The 18,063-nt window shown below is 48.7% G+C and overlaps 6 protein-coding genes across 6 annotated transcripts; 3 read left to right on the plus strand and 3 right to left on the minus strand.

Annotated features, from left to right (window-relative positions):
- Positions 1-2,680: 2,680 nt before the first annotated feature.
- DEU56DRAFT_909143 (cytochrome b5-like heme/steroid binding domain-containing protein) lies at positions 2,681-3,401 on the plus strand (the record flags this gene model as incomplete). The annotated part of the gene is made up of 5 exons (XM_041357075.1): positions 2,681-2,972; positions 3,026-3,094; positions 3,148-3,208; positions 3,265-3,278; positions 3,334-3,401. The coding sequence occupies 5 exons, from the start codon at positions 2,681-2,683 to the stop codon at positions 3,399-3,401; spliced, it is 504 nt and encodes a 167-aa protein (XP_041212171.1).
- A 228-nt stretch (positions 3,402-3,629) lies between these two features.
- Positions 3,630-4,808, plus strand: DEU56DRAFT_82022 (uncharacterized protein). The gene is made up of 6 exons (XM_041354066.1): positions 3,630-3,940; positions 4,006-4,140; positions 4,194-4,276; positions 4,329-4,432; positions 4,486-4,558; positions 4,608-4,808. Exons 1-6 carry the CDS (start codon positions 3,671-3,673, stop codon positions 4,702-4,704), a joined length of 762 nt encoding a protein of 253 aa, XP_041212172.1. The 5' UTR covers positions 3,630-3,670; the 3' UTR covers positions 4,705-4,808.
- Positions 4,809-4,827: 19 nt separating this feature from the next.
- Positions 4,828-5,665, minus strand: DEU56DRAFT_82037 (histone-fold-containing protein). Its single transcript, XM_041354073.1, has 4 exons — positions 5,561-5,665; positions 5,429-5,501; positions 5,249-5,342; positions 4,828-5,199 (listed from the first exon to the last, which is right to left on the minus strand). Exons 1-4 carry the CDS (start codon positions 5,594-5,596, stop codon positions 4,836-4,838), a joined length of 567 nt encoding a protein of 188 aa, XP_041212173.1. The 5' UTR covers positions 5,597-5,665; the 3' UTR covers positions 4,828-4,835.
- Positions 5,666-5,977: 312 nt separating this feature from the next.
- On the minus strand, positions 5,978-7,345 carry DEU56DRAFT_926411 (uncharacterized protein; the record flags this gene model as incomplete). The annotated part of the gene is made up of 6 exons (XM_041358589.1): positions 5,978-6,189; positions 6,244-6,466; positions 6,522-6,546; positions 6,607-6,692; positions 6,803-6,878; positions 6,935-7,345. The coding sequence occupies 6 exons, from the start codon at positions 7,343-7,345 to the stop codon at positions 6,162-6,164; spliced, it is 849 nt and encodes a 282-aa protein (XP_041212174.1). The 3' UTR covers positions 5,978-6,161.
- A 1,930-nt stretch (positions 7,346-9,275) lies between these two features.
- DEU56DRAFT_782456 (uncharacterized protein) lies at positions 9,276-16,935 on the minus strand. The gene is made up of 10 exons (XM_041352093.1): positions 16,604-16,935; positions 14,698-16,550; positions 14,454-14,642; positions 14,072-14,404; positions 13,838-14,016; positions 12,250-13,780; positions 10,294-12,195; positions 9,846-10,248; positions 9,722-9,792; positions 9,276-9,675 (listed from the first exon to the last, which is right to left on the minus strand). Exons 1-10 carry the CDS (start codon positions 16,821-16,823, stop codon positions 9,640-9,642), a joined length of 6,717 nt encoding a protein of 2,238 aa, XP_041212175.1. The 5' UTR covers positions 16,824-16,935; the 3' UTR covers positions 9,276-9,639.
- A 162-nt stretch (positions 16,936-17,097) lies between these two features.
- DEU56DRAFT_782465 (uncharacterized protein) lies at positions 17,098-17,971 on the plus strand. Its single transcript, XM_041352094.1, has 2 exons — positions 17,098-17,222; positions 17,406-17,971. The coding sequence occupies exons 1-2, from the start codon at positions 17,161-17,163 to the stop codon at positions 17,620-17,622; spliced, it is 279 nt and encodes a 92-aa protein (XP_041212176.1). The 5' UTR covers positions 17,098-17,160; the 3' UTR covers positions 17,623-17,971.
- Positions 17,972-18,063: the final 92 nt, after the last annotated feature.

An 18,063-nucleotide genomic window follows, 5' to 3' on the forward strand; every position in this document is an offset into this window, starting at 1 on the left:
TTGCGCACCACTACAACAGTGACTCCTGTCGTTGTTTAACATGATCGTGTTTCAGGTCACACCATCTGACTGCCGCCTTCTTCGCACTGGATCATGTTTAATCATCTATAAGAAAGTGCCGTGCGTACCGACTCGTCCACTCCATGAGCACCAAATGGCAATTGGTGGAAACACGTTATGCTCCTCGCCGCACTTCAGGCGTTGGCATCCAGTCAATCATTATCCGATGTTCTTATCACTCGCCTGCGAAAATGACTTGACTAATGGAATTGTAGCCTTCTAGGCGCCTATTACCCCTTATCAGATGAAATCATTCATTTCAGTTAATCTGCTGATCTGTGAACTCACACCGTCAATCCCACCACATTCGTAATTACATTGGAACTAATTTTCTGGGCCAGTGGTACTTATCTCTGACTTGATCGGCTCAGCGCACTAGTGTTGCTCCCATCGTCTGCAGGCCTTCAGCATCGTGTCAGATCCAATTAGAAATAATGAACAAGTTATCCTCTAGTGCGTGCACGCCAATGTGTGGCTTTACAAGTTTCCTAACTACTAATGCCCAAGATGAAGACCGTGACATATTCACGCTGATTTACTTAACACGGGCGCCATCACAGTACACACTTCATTTAGATGAGATGAAAAAAAATCTGTTGAGCATAGCTTGTTGCGCGAAAGTCGGTTGTCTGTCTGAGTCCTGACATCCCGGATTTCCGAATAATTCAGCGTTGTATGGCTAACACAACCCGCGAAGACGTTCGGCTGAATGAAATGAAATATGCACAACTCCATTAAAGAAAGACTGGGACCAAGCGTGGGCTCCTCGCATTACGTTTATAACTCCAAGTAACCAAGTCCCTTATCGACAGCTCTGTAAAGTTACAAGTCTAAAATTACATTATCTCCACAAGCCTTCTTGTAGCCGGTATCGGTATCAACCAGAGAACCGCCGGTTCCAATCCACATACCTTCTCTCGCTGTATCCCAATACTGGAGTGCTCCGTGCCCTGCGGTAAGACTTCGAAGAGAACTCTTAACGCGCGGTCGGATTTTGTACGTTTGAGGGAATGAATGCAAGCAAGCATAGAATCACGGTTGGTGTTCCGGTGGCGTTGTCGTTTATCACCTTGCATGTTGAGGGAAAGCGAGTACGCCTCCGGGCGCCTGTAGTATTTCGCCGATATTGACGCGACAGCCGCTGATTTCAAGATCGAATCGCTCAAAATCCTACTTCTGAGCGACCTTAAATTTGGAATAAAAACGTGCTGTTCCTGAGTAGAATATAATCTCTTCCGCCGGTCAGAGGGTTGGAGCCTTCAAGCGTCGACGTAAAAATCAGTTCGAGCAGATATACTGGATGGATGATTGATCAGATAAGGCGTAAATAAGAGCGCACGCTATAACGAGTTCTTCCCTGCTTAAGACATGTCTGAGTCACGGCCCGCGCTTCCTGATTCAATACCCCCCTAGAGCTCATTACATCAACGTGCAAATTACGGCATGTGGCATAGCGTAAAACTTGTGCACATTCCAGGACGGATAATTTTATGGTTTCTTCGAAGTTCCGAAGGGTGGACTCGTCCACATGCGTCTTCATAAGTATCAGTCGTGTTCCAAGTGATTCCCCTAAGGGCGATATGACAAGGTCATACCGTGATGCTGATAAGATTCATCAGTCAATGCCAACTAGGTGAGTTTGATAAATGTTCGCATTCGGGCGCATTGGAGGCAGCCACTACTAGTGTCATTGCCGTAGCCTTCACGAGTGCTAGATGTGATAGAACTCGTGTTACCAGCGGAAATGACGAGACTCACGAGGGATGTGTGCCATACTGTCTGCATGATTCTGTTCGGAATCGAACTTTAGGGGTTGATGTGGGCATTATGCAATCACTGAGCCGTTTACTCCCTTCGGTAGAACATTCTTTACCAGTCACCTCACAATCCAGAGCGACCCACACGCATCTCAAGCAGAAGATCGGTGCCGCCTCCTGAAGCAGTTAACAGAATTACAAGATCCCCTAGAACCCGCGGGTATGTGAGGTTCATCAATTGATACCAAAAACCTAGGAGGTAGTGTGATTGGAAAATCAACCAGGATGCGATGATGTCCTATCACGTTGCCCAGTAGGTTGGCCCAAAAATTGTTGTTGATCAACGTCAGGTTAATGTCGCGTTGGTCCGACGAAATACGAAATATCCATACTGCATGAAACCACGACCAATAATTTGTGTTGAAAAAATGTAGAGAGCACTCACGGGCCCCCATCTTCATCGATCTAGTCAGGTGAACCAACTTGAGGAGTCAGGACTGTTGTGAGATGAATGCATATCCGACGGGGCTTTCGCAGTCCATGCACGTATTGATGCATGTCAAGGTGGCAGCACCATCTTGCTAGAAATGTTCGCCGTTCAGGCGATCCACTATCTCACCAAGGTTGTGGAACCTCAATAAGACAGTTGTTTCTTCAACCTGCATGGCCAGCAGTCAGAACTCAGAACATATGCAGTGCAGTACTGTCCAGTGTCAGCCGTTCTGGTGGGATCATCCAGAAAAGCCACGTCACGGTCAGTAACTTTAGGCGCCGAGCGGGTTTGTCCGCAGTGTGCACTAGTAAGCCGCCGCATTAAATTATTGCATCGAACCACCACCAACGTACGTCGACGCAACATCATTATGGGATACACTCTTGACTTTGGTACCCCCGTCAATACGGCTCTCCTCATTTACATTCTCTACTCAGTGCAGAAGATCGTTTTCCCTTCCACATCCAAACCCACAAAAATCCCCAACGAATTTAAGTATGGTTACTCATGGATGCCCAAGGAGCACCCTCCCACCGTACTGTTCAAGACATATACCCCGAAGACTCTAGAACCCTTCAGCGGTAAGAACGGAGGTAGAATTTTGCTCGCCATCAATGGCATGGTGTTCGACGTAACAGCGGGGAGGAACTTTTATGGGCCAGGTGCATCTGCTTGCCTCAACAAGTCATCACAAGGACTGACTCGCGCTATATAGATGGTATGTACGGTAATTTTGCGGGTCGCGATGCATCTCGTGGCATGGCCAAGCAGTCGTTCGATTTGGGTGGGTGAACCACTGGGCACACCTTACGCGACACCTAATACATGCGCCGCCAGACATGCTAACGCCGATTGACAAGCCTCTCGATAAGCTCCAGGATCTTCGGCCAGACGAAATGTGAGTACCCTTCTGCTTTTATCCTTGCACTGCTTATAGGATTATCAATTGCTTAGCGAGAACATGAGAGGTGAGGTCAAATTAGTCACTTGAACAGTAGCAATCACTCACATTGAGGCATCCAGGCTGGATTGAGCACTTCTCGAATAAATATATCATCTGCGGAAGGCTTGCTGAGAACGATGCTGCGTGATTGAATCTGTACCTTGAATATTCTTGCATTTTCCTCGTTGAATCCATGTGCTCGCCCTTCGAAAATCTTCTACAGCACTGATATCATTGCTTTCGTGATTCTGCACATGTCCATGTACACATATGTACTGTCGAAGTTGTTTGTCTTACATATGTATAGATTTTGATAACGTTATTACCGAAACGCGATCGGATGCATATGCATGTTTATTGATCGCGAACGACGCGAGCCAGCTAGTGACTCTTGCAACTCTAGTAATCACCTGATTCATGGACATCGACGACGATGACTTTTTCACGAACCTCGACCGACCCGGCCGTGCTGCCAACAACAATGCCTTTCAGGAGCGACTTAGACAAGCCCCACGAGATGACAATGATGCAGAAATACCAGATGCACCTCCCTTCATGCTCGAGGAAGAGGAAGAAACACCACTGCAGCAACTTATAAGACATTGGATGAATGAGCGGCATTCACCTGACGTTCTCCCAAATGAAGGAGAGTTATTGGCGGGACTGCTTGACCACATCAGGAGTCAGGTTGGTGAGCCATGTTGTGACCTTAGAATGACCAGCGGACAAATCTGATTTAATGACTGGTGCAGTCTGAGACTGTGCAGCTCCTTCGCACAGACCCCTCGTCTTCTGAGGAGGAACACTTTCGCATTATGCTCGTTCAAACGGAGGTAGAACGAGTCAAATTTATAGTGAGGTCTTACCTCCGCACCCGTCTATTCAAGGTCATTCCCCTCCTTCCTGCTCCCTGTTTCAGATACTACATCATGTATTACAGATCGAGAAGTTTGCTCGGTATATCATGACCAACCCTGAAGTCCAGCAGCGACTCTCAGAAAGCGAAGTCGAGCACGCGCGTCGGTATGTTGTGGCCCCTCCCGGGTAGTAGCATGGATGTTAATCATGTCCTCAGGTTTGCCCGTTTGACTGATCAACATTTCTATCATTCGGTTCTGCAGAGTTTACCAGAGACCCAGCAGACCCTCGATGATCAACCTCCCTTTGTACCTTCCATGGGTATGGAGGTCAAACATTTCACCGAGAAGAGTGGTACTTACGAGCACATTTAGTTACTGAACCAGACAAGGCCCGCGCAGTCTTTGTGCTTGCTCGACAGGATTGTCCACCAGTGCGGCTACCAGAGTATGTTGCCGAATATCGACCGATGTTGATTTCTCTAATCAGACTACAGCGGGACCGCATTAGATATGCGGAAAGGACATATATCTTTAACTCCGTATTCGGTGGTGGAGCAACTGATTGCTCGGGGCGAAGTAGAACTTGTGTAGGTCCTAGATTATGCTGTACAGTACAACTGGTCAGATATGATGGACGATGGGATATGGGATATGATGAAAACGATAAATATCACAAAGCAGTTACAGTGCACGCTTTACACTTCTGACGTGTTTGCATTTTGTCACCGTGGTACGTAGGGCATGTCATCCTCGCCATCATCGTCTCGTCGATGCCGGGGGCGAGACGACGACTCTTCATATGCATCATCATCATCTTCCATTCGAGTTTCTCCTTCCTCAGACTTTGCTTCTCCCATCGTCTCTTCTGGTACACCCTCCGTATCGGCATCCTCTTTCTTTTTCCGCCGCCTCTTTGGACCTTCTCCGGATGCTGCTCCATTTTTCTTCGCCTTGCTCCTCTTTCGCTTTGCGTTCTCTGCCGCCTCAGCTTGCAGGTCAATGGTACCACCCGCTGAAGGGTCAGGTACAGATTCAACGATTTCCTTCAGGAAATCCAACATCTCTGTTGTTTCGATAGCATGCTTTCTGTATATATCTCACAACAAGAATGCGGTTAGGGCAGCAATGAACGCACAGGTGATAACCTTCAACCTTCTTTGCCCCCCGTTCAACTGTGACTTTGGTCGCCTCCTCAACGATCATGGCCAGGAATAATTCCAGCGCTTTTGCTATCCCATCATAGGATGCAAGATATTGATTTCAGAAACGAAACACGTTCATGAGATAAGGGATATATTGGTGTGCGAAGACGTACAAATGACCACTGGCGTAGCTTGTGCAACCTTCCCAACTTCCTCATCTTTCTGCATAATCTTCTTGATTCGTGCCTGTCCTCAGACATATGAGCTACGACTCGTTAGATGAGCAATTGGTCGCAGGAGCTCACAACGGGGAACTTCGTCTGTTTGTTCTTAGTCTTCATCTTGGATATTTTGACAAAGTATGGAGATGCTGGGCCCTGCTCGGCGCTCAGTGCTGTAATGGACAAGAGGGGATCACGTGGGCAGAGGTCAGCATCACGTGCATTCAACGCGTCACCAAATCAAAGACGCCATGCTACTTACCAAGTACTTACTAGTGCTACTGGCAGCCGCGGCATTGTGCACCTGGTGGGATGCACTAAACCCCCATACTTGAAAGCAGGAAGTAGCCCGTGTATTAGGAAAGCGGTTGCTGCTCCAACACCACATGTAGTTCCTCGCTCCTAAAATCGAATATATGTATAGCAGCGTTTGCCTCACAAATGCAGTGGTCTGGCACTGGAAAAGCCGCAAATCATTATGTTGTCCGAACGTTGGCAAGTGTACGCAAAACGAACAGCATATTTATTACCAAACAAGTGGTTACAGTGGTATCACATTCAAGTTTGGAGAAGGTGGTATATATGAGAACTGCGTATGTGAACTAATAATTAATAGAAAATGTAGCGCAGAACGAGTGTGCGGGGACCACCATGGAATGTGCATAGGAGCCTGAAATAATTACATTCAAACCGGTGGGGAAAGTTTCCGCTGCCTAAAGCTGGTCGTCAACCGTAACCCGAGTAACACAAATGCAACAATGACTTACCCGTCACCATTTCCAAGAAGTTCTTCAAACCTTCTTCTGAGATGATCTAGCCGAGCATTCAGATCATCACCAGGTGACCCATATTCATGTCCGTGATCCATCTTAAAAGCTAAGCAGTCCCTCAAGAATTGATCTAGGTCCTTAACGCGAGTTATGGATAGTTCTGGTTCGTTTGATCCCCGTGTACGAGCGAGATAGGAAGCGACTAATGTCGCCGCACCACCTAAAGCGCACTAAACTTCAGGATCTCTTCTTTGAGGAAGGACCGTAATACACACCAAGGATGGATATGCCAATCGAAGTCTAGTTCAACGGCCTCAGGGTCAGTTTGTCATAATTCACGCGAATGGACTTTGAACTAACCTGCTTACCCGACGTTGCTGCCGAAATACCCGTAGTGAGTGCCCCAAGCAAAACTTGTAAGCCTATCGCAATGTTCAACGCAAGGCCTGTAATCCGTGCTTCAAAAAAAAACAAAGTCAGAAATGTCCCGGAAACAAGGAAATCTTCCATGCCCGAACACCGAGCTGATAAGGTAATATTTAACTATTCGACTAACCTTTTGTGGCATATCGCGCCCTCTCCTTCTCTGCATTATCAATAGTAGGGGCGAGTCGCTCTCCGATTGTACGCCGCTGTAAGGTCAGGCTCAATATCAGATAATGGTGCAAAGGTGCTAAGCAATACAAACGTGAGGTTTCTCTTCAATCCCGGGCACTATCCAGCCTATACCAGATGCGTTGGAACGAGCATAGCCCCCAACTGAACGACGCGACGGTCCACGCAGCATGTTTCCGTCCCTGTTTCTTGCAGGTGGAGGAGGTTGAACAGGCTCGAAATCTGCATATGGATCACTGCGATCACGAGCTGGGGAATGTGCTGGAGAATGTGCTGGGGAATTTGACGGGGAATGTGGGTCCGAACTGCCAAGGAGGGGCTTCTCAGTGACCACTGATTGACTCTCCGGACGACCTTCTCTGTCTATATGTTCAGGTCCCACTAACGGCGAGGGCTCCTGGACTGTGGGTTGAGAGGATTGTCCCTGGGACTGAGAGGAGAACTGTCCAGCAGGGGCGGGAGGCAAGCTACGGTCGGGATCCATGGTACTTCCACGACGCAGATGTCAGGAGGTCGTGACCAAACCTGTTCGAGCGAACCTCCCTTAGGAAAGCTTTATACCGAGAACTGAATATAACCGAGCACCCACGCCCTGCAGCTACTTTCCAAAAACATACACGATCACGTCCCTTCACGTAGAATTCGGTGAGTCTTTAATTCCGCGTAATAACTGTTCGGTTCGGCAGTTGTAGTGGATATTAAAAAGGCACAAACGTATAGTCGTCATGCGGTCCGGCTATCGTCAAATTCAAAGTTCAAAGTGCCAGATAACAAGGTAAGTCACTGAGTGGTACCACAGATAACACAGCAGACCTAACTGTGGTTGCTTCGCCTCGGAATAGTATCCGAAGCACAATTTTCCTTCTTGAAACTGATTACTGGTATAAGCCGCTGTGAACACTGGCACCTTCTGGGTCAATTGTCATGGCCTACTGTTAGGGACTTCATTCATGAGCCGGCACTGGGACACCCTGCGATCCGATACGATGCGCTATAAGTATATCCATTAGCGCTAGGCACACCAGCAGCTGACACTGACTTCGTCAAAATTTGATGGGTCGTCATGGCGTGTTCGCCCATGACCCTGATAGCCCGACCAAGATACTTGTCAGATGGCGGTTAATACAATGTACCTTCAACGGCAACGGCGCTTATACACGGTGCCACAGTGTGTTCACTGCTTGATTACATTTGGTGAATTTTTGGACATTCCACTGGAACTATCTGATCGACGAACTTACCGATACGTATTCTTCTTCCTACTTAATTCTTAGCTTCGAATTCCCATAGTGCATAGAGCGTTAGACGCCATTAGACGCTGCTCCAATAATATTCTGTTGTGGTTTGTTATTTCTGGGTACCGGAGAACACCCGGACACATGTGCACTGCTTCAAGTTTGCGCCCATCAATTTAGAACTGAGTGTTCTACGCATGCTGTGACACTTGACTATTACTGGCAGCTGATGGTCTGAGGCATCCGCGATTGCCTGTGATTATTCTCATGCATTGCCAGGGGACGAACCTCTAGCGCCCGTATATACTTGGCAAGTTGCTTCTTGTAGCGGCATATCCTGATCTCCGTCTGCAAAAGCTCGCTGACCTTCGGAATTTGACTTTACCCCCGGTTATCTGATCTTCCCGTCCATGGCTCTTGATCGACTAATGGCAGTGCTGCCCTGGGCCCAGAAATATCGCGGGCCAGAATCCTCAGCGCATAGGGGGAGGGGGTGCTGATACGCTCACATCGACTTATAGAGTCACGGTCCCGTCGGAATGCAGGCATAAAGCACATGCAGCAATCCATACGAAAACTTGGCCTAGACCTCTCGGACGCGGAAGAGCTCGAAATAGCCGTATTTTTGGTGACCTGAGACGATTCAAACGAGCATGTACGTCGAAGAGAAGTTGCTTGTGGGTTAACTTTTTTAATAATAATAAAAGATTAACATGATATTTCTTAGCGGAAAAAAATCAGGGAACGGAATGTTCCACGATTAACGTCAACATGCGATTAAAAGTAAGGTCGTCGATATCAGTGGACAAGTTGACTGATTTAATCCGCAGCTACGTGATTGGGACAGGCAAGTAGACGCAAACACTTTTCACTCCTGGTCCTCTACCTGAATCATAACGTTGTGTGTTGGTTAGAAGAATTATATCGATTATTATTATGAAGGTCCCCTCTGCATATGCGTTCTCTTCTCTCTGTCAACAAAACAAGCAAGGTTTCTACCAACACAGTCGGGCATCTCCGAGTCGATTATGTAAGTTGAACCTTGGATTGCGAAGACGGGATGCGAAATTCATACATAACCAGGGGCCGCCTCGCAATTGTTTGACAATGAGATGATGAGTAAATATTGTACTATGGTAATTGAATATAGCTAGTGGCTATCTTTAAAAATATTTTCACTTTCAACATGCAGCCGTAACTATATAGAGGGCTCCCGTGGCCACGTAAAGAAGTGACCTTTCTCCTTCTACTTGCCCACCGAAGACTAGTCCGGCTCAACTCCCACATTGCAGTGCGCATGAACGCATATGCACTAGATGGTATGCAAGACTCGACTTGCTTGAGGGGTCGACGAGGGTACACCGTTGATCTGCGATCGTCGCAAATACAGTAGCAAGCACACTGGGTATCAATTGAGGTATCAATTGAGAATCTACTGGTCTACAACAAGTTGCTCAGCTACACATGGATAGCAATACAGGTTTTGTCCTAAAAGTTCATCCCTAATCGCAGATTGCTGATTATACAACACTTGTATTGACTTTCAGCCCATCACACTCGCAAGAAGGGCCATCCGAACCTAAAGAAAGGTCAGAACGAGCGCATCAAAGGGGAAAATGACATACAAAAAGTCCGTAACGCATTTGACGGAAGTAGGCAGCGCGTCGGAAGTCGAAATCGACTTCGGGGTCAATTTCTGTGGACGCGGATGCTTAGCTTGAGGAATACGAAGGGCGGTGATGATCTTACCGTTCACTCTAGGCAACGGGTGCATTACAATCATATCTTCCTTGGCCCGAGAAAGAAGGGCGTGGTCAATCCGATAAGAGTCTTTGACCGATTCCCACTCTTGTTCGCTCTTGAACCTCTCTTTTTGCACTCTGGTTACGTAGAGAACGTCAGTATCAGGTAAGACTTCCTCGAGGGATTCCAGCTGCTGCACAGGTACACCCGCCTTCCGCGCAGCGGCGACCACCTTTGCGGGCATCGCAAGCGCTGGAGGCGCGACGAAGTTCAGACGGACTGAGTAGTGACAGAGAAGAGTGACCAGGCTATGAACTGTGCGCCCATTCTTCAGATCTCCTATGATGGTGATCGTCTTGCCATTGACAGTCCCCAGCTCGGATCGAATGGTATAGATGTCGAGAAGAGCCTATGATGTGTTAATGTTTGGACTCTCCAGATTTCGAGCCCTTACCTGACTAGGATGCTCTCCTATGCCATCGCCAGCATTCAGAACAGGCACAGGGGAATATTTGGCAGCGAGTTGGGCACTGCCAACATCGGGGTGCCTAATCACAATGGCATCGGCATAAGACCCTACTGTGCGAACGGTATCGGCCAGCGTCTCTCCTTTCTTCACAGACGAAGTGTCTACGTTGACTTGAATCACTTCGCCTCCACAGCGCTTCATGGCCGCATCGAAAGAGGTGCTTGTACGAGTTGACGGTTCGTAGAAAAGGGTACAAAGAACTCTGCCCTTCAAGATGTCTAGTGACCCATTGCGCTCGACCTGAAGTTGCATTTCGTGGGCCAAGGAGAAGAGGTCGTACATGTCACGTTGGGTGAATTGCTTCACAGAAAGTATGTGGCGACGATGGAATGCGGGATAACGGCCGTGAACAATGACCGGCGGTACACTGATACCTGAACCGGCAGGGCCACTGGCAGACGGTACCAAAGCCGTCTGAAGGGGGGGCATAGAGCCATCAGGCACCCTAGCGCCAGAAGGCCCAGAAACAAGCTGCGGTTTCGTCAGAGGCACGCCTGCTTGTCGCTCTCCAGCGACATGCACAACCGTTGCACTGGATACATCTTTCCCTAGTGGCAAAGCAGAGAGTTCACCGTCAAGGAATAATGTTTTGCCATGCACAACTACTCTGTGCAGTGATCCAGTGACGGAACTCTTCTGCAAAGGAGACCAGCACGTGCTGTGGTTCTGATGCTGAGCTCGCCGTCCTAAGACAACCTCTACGTGAGTTGCCGCTTGTTCAGGAAGACCGAAGATACGAATCGGGTTGTCGTGAAGGCGCACACGAATATCCTCAAGAGTGAGTCGACCACTAGTAACAGCGGTAAGCAACAAGGGCAGTGTTTCCTCCGCTCCTGACCACGCCGAAGCCGGCTCTTGAAGTTCCGTCGCAAGCTGATGAGGAAGCATCCCGACTGAGAACGCATCGATTACATCAAGGTTCTTCCACAGTGCCTCCTGATCCTGGGTGGATGGTAAAGAGGTAGGTTGAGAATATTGTTCCCGTGTGAAGAATAAGGCGAAGACTGAAACATCACAAGTGACTTTGAGTTGTTTTTCCTTGCTGAGCGAGATGAGAAGCAAATCATCTTTGTTTCTGACGTCGGTAATATGAACGCTGCGGTTATGAAGAGACGCTAGTAGGAGCACTGATGCAAGGTTTGAACCACGGGCATCGGTCACGATTATCTTGTTTTGGGGCCACAATGCGAAGTAGGCTGCGACGGTGGAAATTGGAGGAGAGGCGAAGTTCCCGTGGAATGAGATATACAACGACTTCACGTCCGCTCTGACTTCTTCATCGAGAGCCTGGACATTACTGTCTTTCCCAGCAATGCTAAGGGCGTAGTTGCAGCGTGCGCTCCCTGCAGCTGTGGCATGAACCTGCTCAAGTGTAGAGGCATCGGTGATGGCACTGTCAAGACCAACTGGGAGAACGAGCGAAGTAGTGAAACCTGCGCTGATAGAAGCCCGAGTGCCTTGTTCGAAGTCATCGGCTCCCGGCGAAGTGAGACGGGGTAGGAACGTGGAAATGTTAACAAGCCCCGGGAACGCATGCGTTAGATACGAGCATTTGGAATCGATACTCGATACATCCAACGGAAGTTTGCGAACAAGTGCTTCTGCAAGCAATTTCGCGTTTTTGACGTTCGTTATAAGCGGAATTGCAAAATCAACTGCCATACGCCGCGTGCGGTACCCTTTACTGGCGTAGCTCGCGGGCCGGCGATAGTTGTTCTTTGATGGAAGATTGATATACATGTCGATCAGATTGTTGGCCAAGTGCTGTGTGAGCGAATATTCGGATTTCTGTTTGTCGTTGCTATCTTCCGGGAGGGTTTCCAGGTACTATGCAGGATACGATATAACTTTAGGGACACTCCGAAGTTTGATTGAACTTACTTTGCAGGGAACATTATGTTCGGTCAAGAAGTCGGCAGTACCGGATGTAGCGAAAATGTTGTATCCGGCAGCGTGGAGCTTCTGCACTGAGGGCAGAATTTCCAATTTCTCTCGATAACTCCCAATAGAAAACAGGATGTTCTTTTTTGGCGGCACTATGCCGGTGGAGATCAAAGCCTTCAAATACGCTTCGTACTTATCACGCCCAAAGCAAGCGACTTCTCCGGTAGACGCCATTTCCACTCCAAGAACAGGGTCTGCTCCAGACAGCCGGCTGAAGCTAAACTGAGGGACCTTGACTCCAACATAGTCTGGAGGAAGACCGGGATCCGGGTAACTCTCTACCGGCAACCCAAGCATAACCTTGGTGGCCATCTCAATAGCATCAATGCCGGTGACTTTGGAGACGAAGGGGAAAGACCGTGCCGCTCGTAGATTGCATTCGATCACCTTGATCTCGTTGTTCTTAGCTATGAACTGGATGTTGAAGGGTCCAGTCACATTGAGGGCGTTTCCGATCTTTGCAGTGGCTTCCTCGATTTGACGAACGGTAGCGGGATCAAGATCTTGTGGTGGGTGAATGAGAGTGGCGTCACCAGAGTGGACACCAGCATTCTCAACGTGCTCCGAGATGAAATGCATGACCATCTGACCGTCCTTTGCTACAGCATCCATCTCTATCTCCTTCGCTTGTTCGATGTACTTCGTGATGACGACGGGATGTTCGCGCGAGACAGCGGTTGCTTGTGTCAAATAGTTGGCCAAGTCGTCACCAGTGGAAACGACATTCATGGCAGCCCCTGAAAGGACGTATGAAGGACGGACGAGGACAGGGTATCCCACTGAATCGCAAAAGGCGAGAGCCTCTTTGAAACTCGTCAGCTCCTTCCACAGAGGCTGGTCGACGCCAATCTCGTCGAGTAACCTAGAAAATTTGAAGCGATTCTCCGCGGTGTCGATCATCTCGGGAGAAGTACCGTAGATTTTCACGTTCTGACGATAGAGGGGAAGAGCGATGTTGTTCGGGGTTTGGCCACCCATCGACAAGATGACGCCGCGCGATCGCTCTGTGTCATAGATATCAAGAATGGTCTCCAAGCTGATATTCTCGAAGTAAAGGCGATCAGCTTCGTCATAATCAGTGCTGACTGTTTCTGGGTTGTAGTTGACCATGATTGTCGGGAGGCCTTGTTCACGAAGCGTCCTAATAGCCCTGACCGCGCACCAATCGAATTCGACAGAGGAGCCGATGCGGTAGACACCCGAGCCAATGACCACGACACCGCAATCATTAAACTCGACGTCGTGCTCGATAGCGTTATACGTGGTGTAGAGGTAATTTGTCACTGCGGGGAACTCGGCTGCGACGGTGTCTATTTGCTTGACGAATGGGGCAATGCCAATTTCTTGGCGAAGCCTTCGGACAGCTAACTCCGTTGAACCCAAACAACTGGCTACCAAGCGATCGGAGAAGCCAAGCTGCTTCGCTTGGAGGATAATTCTGTTGCTGACACAAGAGATAGATTGATCTCTGCGGTTGTAGCGCATTCGTTAGTAAAACCTCGAAGATCAAGCAGAGTCTACGCACGACAAGCGCTTCTCCATGCGATGAATGTGTTGAAGCTTCGTTAAGAACCACTTGTCGATATTAGTCATCTGCCAGATCTTGTCGACACTATCGCCCCGATGGAATGCATTTGCGATGGCGAATATCCGCTTGTCAGTGGGATTAACCAGTTCCTCGTCGATGTCCTCCACAAAGTTGTTCTTATGCAACAAAAAGATTAACCTTACTGAATTGACCAAGGCTGCTCTTACATACCTTCGCAAATCCAAGGAACTGATCGTCAATCGCCCGTATCGCCTTTTGGATGGTCTCTTCGAAAGTTCTGCCGATGCTCATGACCTCACCGACGCTCTTCATGCTGCTGCTAAGAAGCCGACTGACCCTGTTGAACTTCTTGAGGTCCCAACGTGGTATCTTCACGACAACGTAGTCTAAGCTTGGCTCGAAGCAAGCGCTGGTGACTTTCGTCACGGAGTTCTTGATTTCGTTTAACGGGACACCCAGACCGAGCTTAGCAGCGATAAACGCAAGGGGATAACCCGTAGCTTTCGAAGCCAGCGCAGACGAACGCGATAGACGCGCATTAACCTATATAAATGTCAGTACAATATATATCAGTCAAGATAATGAAACATACCTCAATAATGCAGTACTCCTTCGAGGTCGGATTCAGAGCGTACTGAATGTTGCACTCGCCAACAACACCAAGATGGCGAATGACATTGATCGCAGTCGTTCGGAGCATGTTGTAATCGGCGTCGGATAGCGTTTGGGAGGGAGCGACCACAATGGAGTCTCCAGTGTGGATACCAAGTGGATCAAAATTCTAGCAGGGCACCATGAGATCATGCGTACGCCGTTCAGCGAAAATCGACACTTACCTCCATATTACAGACAGTTATACAATTGTCGCGACAATCGCGGACAACCTCGTACTCGATCTCTTTCCATCCTTTCATGCTCTTTTCTACGAGCACTTGAGGGCTAGTCGCAAATGCCTTGCTACAAAGAGCGCGAAGCTGGACTTCATCCTGTGCGAAGCCAGATCCCAGACCACCCAGCGCGTATGCGGCACGAACAATGACCGGGAAGCCGATCTCACGTCCTGCGGCAACCGCTTCATCTGGAGTGGTGGCTGTGGCAGACTGAGCACAGCGCTCCCCGATATCCTCCATCGCTTGTGCGAATAACTGCCTATCCTCCGTCGTGATGATAGTCTCGATGGGAGTACCAAGAACTTGTACTCCCAGAGCCTCAAACTCATCTTTGAGTTTGATGCCGACATTAAGGGCGGTCTGCCCACCAAAGGTCACGTAGATACCATCCGGTTTCTCGTATTTGATGATTTTGCGCACGAAATCGGGTGTCACGGGGAGGAAATATACCTTGTCCGCGAGACCCTTGGAGGTAGCGATGGTGGCAATGTTTGGGTTGACGAGGATGGTGTAAATGCCTTCCTCCTTCAACGCCTTGATAGCCTGTGAGCCCGAGTAATCGAACTCGCCTGCCTGTCCGATGGACAATCCACCGGAGCCAAGGATGAGAATCTTTTGGACCTTGGCACGGGGGAACTTCTGATCATTGTCTTCCTTGCGGCTGCCCGGAAACGATATAGGCACTAGGGTCTTCGCGTTAACACAATCCACGATAATCTGAATGAAGTCGTCAAAAAGAAATTCCGTATCACGAGGGCCAGGTGTGGATTCCGGATGAAATTGTACGGAGAAAAACGGCTTGTCTTCGCAATAGATGCCTTCGTTACTACCGTCATTGGCATTGCGGAAAAGCTCTTTCCATCCCTGCGGGAGGGTATTTGTGTCGACTTGGAAACCATGGTTTTGAGACGTGATGTAGCACCTTCCGGTCAGTGCGTGTGTGCATGGGATATTATGACCGCGGTTGCCGTATTTCATTTTTGAGGTGGTAGCTCCCGCGGCGAGAGCGAGCAATTGGTGCCCAAGGCAGATACCGAAGATAGGGCGATCGCCTTTCTCCATTGCCTGAGCAATTCGCTTGACCGTGGACGTGATTGTCACAGGATCACCTGGGCCGTTTGATATGAACAGTCCGTCATATGGCTCGGCATCGTTAACGAAGTCGTAATCCCAAGGAACAACCTTGAGCTCCACTCCACGCTTGGTGAAGCATCGGATCTGATTATACTTCATACCCACATCCACAGCGACAACACGAAGGACACGACCATTTGGATGAAGACGAGGTTGGCATGTAGGTTTAAAAAGTCGGGGAGCTGGTAATGATACTGCAGCGACGAGATTATCAGAGTTGGGGTCGTGCCACGGGATATCGATGTAGTCTTCGGATGGTGGTGGTGAGGATGAACGGGAGACCGAGCGTGACTCGGGAATGAGAGGCCGCAAGCGGCGCGGAGGGGCATCTGACTTGCGTGCTAACACTCTGGCTAACATGGAACCTTTCTCTCGTATCTTCTTTGTGAGGGCGCGTGTGTCCACACCACAAATGGCAGGAATATTGTTTTCTTTCAACCAAGCTCCAAGTGAAGAATTTGCCAAGAAATGGCTGTAGTCCTCGGTATATGAGCCGACTACGAGGGCAGCAACATGAATGCGGGATGACTCAAACTCCGAAGGGAGATCGACGTCATTTTTTGGGCGTTCGGGCACGCCATAGTTTCCTATTAACGGATAGGTGAGGACGAGAATCTGGCCCTCGTATGAAGGATCGGTCAAGGATTCTGTGTATCCGACCATACCTGAAACATAACGGATCAAGAAGATGTCATTAGACGACGGAAGTAGACTCTACCGGTCTGAAAGACGCATTCGCCTGCAACACTTTTTTCTTCCGCTCCGAAACTGATACCTCTGAAGGCAGAGCCGTCATTGAGTTCCAAGATAGCCTCGTTAGAAGAAGACATAACATCATCATCGTCATCGTTCAAGGGAGAGAATGTAACCGGAGGAGCCGGAAAACCATAATTGTTCTGAGAGCGAGCGAAAATGGGTCGAAGACCATCTGCAGACATCCTGTGAAAATGCGAGCTAGATGTACTAAACAGCGAAGGAGTGATGAATTTGGGTGGCAAGAGATTTCGAGCAATCTCTTCTTTTCTCTTCACCCAAAGACTTTTAAAAGGGTGTTTCGGTGAAGAGAGAAGAAGAGAAGAAAAAGATTGCGATATCTGAGGCTCGATCATCAAATGTCTGGATCCAAATATGGTAATGCGCCAGCACAGCTTCAACTTAATCTCTCGTGACCGTCACGTGCCAGGACCAGTGGTGGCTAACCGTGGCACATACGGTCGGAGTAGCATGCGTAAACGATGATCAGTGATTTCCAAAGTGCGGACATAGTTTGCAACTATGGGTCATCATGCATCAGTGATATGGCGACTACTCGCGCACTCCGCTGGACAACCACGAATGTAAGTTACACGGCGACCAAGTAGCTTCGTTTCCACTTCTGCCGCGGTATATTCAAATCTACCATCTGCACTTACCAGTAGGTAACTGCCACGCAACCCATCCACACTGTGCCACATCTTGACGCTCAGGGCGAGTGTCGATGCTCCCGATGACTCGCAGCTAAACAGCACTGACATCATCAGCGTCATATTTATAGGCATATTCTGTAGGACTCCCATGTGGTCAACCCTTTCAGCGCCGCTACTTTGGATATCGTCTGCTGGCATATATCTGCACAAGAAGCATGGCGTACCCGTCCTCAGTGAGTCACTGAGAGCGCACCCATTTCTGGTCTCAGTATCAACCAACATAATAGGACCACGAGTGATTCCTTTGCTTATCCTCATTGTTTTGACATAATGAAGCTCCGGTAACGCTTCGCAAAACCAACGACTCACTTCGTGAACGCTCGACAGCCTATCAGAAAACGAGTTCACTTTCGCTTGTTGCCGTTCAGGGCCGTGGCACGCTGTGGACTTTTCAAAACAGTGTTCTAAGCCTAAATTCTTGGGCAAGAAGGGCGTTTCTGTAGCGTCACGATCCTTATCTGATCGTTGGCAAACGGGCAAACAAATGCATAAGCAAGTGAGTGTTGCTGGACAAAAGATAACCGAGAAACATATTTTTCGGTGGGTTTTGTGCCATTGACTTTGATCTCCCCGTCTGGTTCGTCCGTTAGTGATTCGTAGTTTGTTCGCAAAGTTTTGGGCTCGCCTCTGTAATCATTGATTCTGTGCTTATATACCTGTTGTGCGTGTCGATAACTTGGGCTACCTCTTACGTCTCCTTTCATGATTACAG

The sequence above is a fragment of the Suillus clintonianus genome, assembly GCF_016758775.1.
Source record: "Suillus clintonianus strain FC179 chromosome Unknown DEU56scaffold_12, whole genome shotgun sequence".
In the NCBI taxonomy this organism is placed as follows: domain Eukaryota; kingdom Fungi; phylum Basidiomycota; class Agaricomycetes; order Boletales; family Suillaceae; genus Suillus; species Suillus clintonianus.

Coding starts and splice junctions, on each gene's coding strand:
- DEU56DRAFT_782465 (XM_041352094.1), top strand. CDS start 17,161: ATGGGTCATCATGCATCAGTGATATGGCGACTACTCGCGCACTCCGCT. Junction 17,223..17,405: donor TCCGCTGGACAACCACGAAT/GTAAGTTACACG, acceptor TGACATCATCAG/CGTCATATTTATAGGCATAT.
- DEU56DRAFT_82037 (XM_041354073.1), bottom strand. CDS start 5,596: ATGAAGACTAAGAACAAACAGACGAAGTTCCCCGTT. Junction 5,502..5,560: donor AACAGACGAAGTTCCCCGTT/GTGAGCTCCTGC, acceptor GTCTGAGGACAG/GCACGAATCAAGAAGATTAT. Junction 5,343..5,428: donor AGCTACGCCAGTGGTCATTT/GTACGTCTTCGC, acceptor ATGATGGGATAG/CAAAAGCGCTGGAATTATTC.
- DEU56DRAFT_782456 (XM_041352093.1), bottom strand. CDS start 16,823: ATGTCTGCAGATGGTCTTCGACCCATTTTCGCTCGCTCTCAGAACAAT. Junction 16,551..16,603: donor CGAATGCGTCTTTCAGACCG/GTAGAGTCTACT, acceptor GTTATGTTTCAG/GTATGGTCGGATACACAGAA. Junction 14,405..14,453: donor AGGAGTACTGCATTATTGAG/GTATGTTTCATT, acceptor ACATTTATATAG/GTTAATGCGCGTCTATCGCG.
- DEU56DRAFT_82022 (XM_041354066.1), top strand. CDS start 3,671: ATGGACATCGACGACGATGACTTTTTCACGAACCTCGACCGACCCGGC. Junction 3,941..4,005: donor TTGACCACATCAGGAGTCAG/GTTGGTGAGCCA, acceptor TGACTGGTGCAG/TCTGAGACTGTGCAGCTCCT. Junction 4,277..4,328: donor GAAGTCGAGCACGCGCGTCG/GTATGTTGTGGC, acceptor TCATGTCCTCAG/GTTTGCCCGTTTGACTGATC.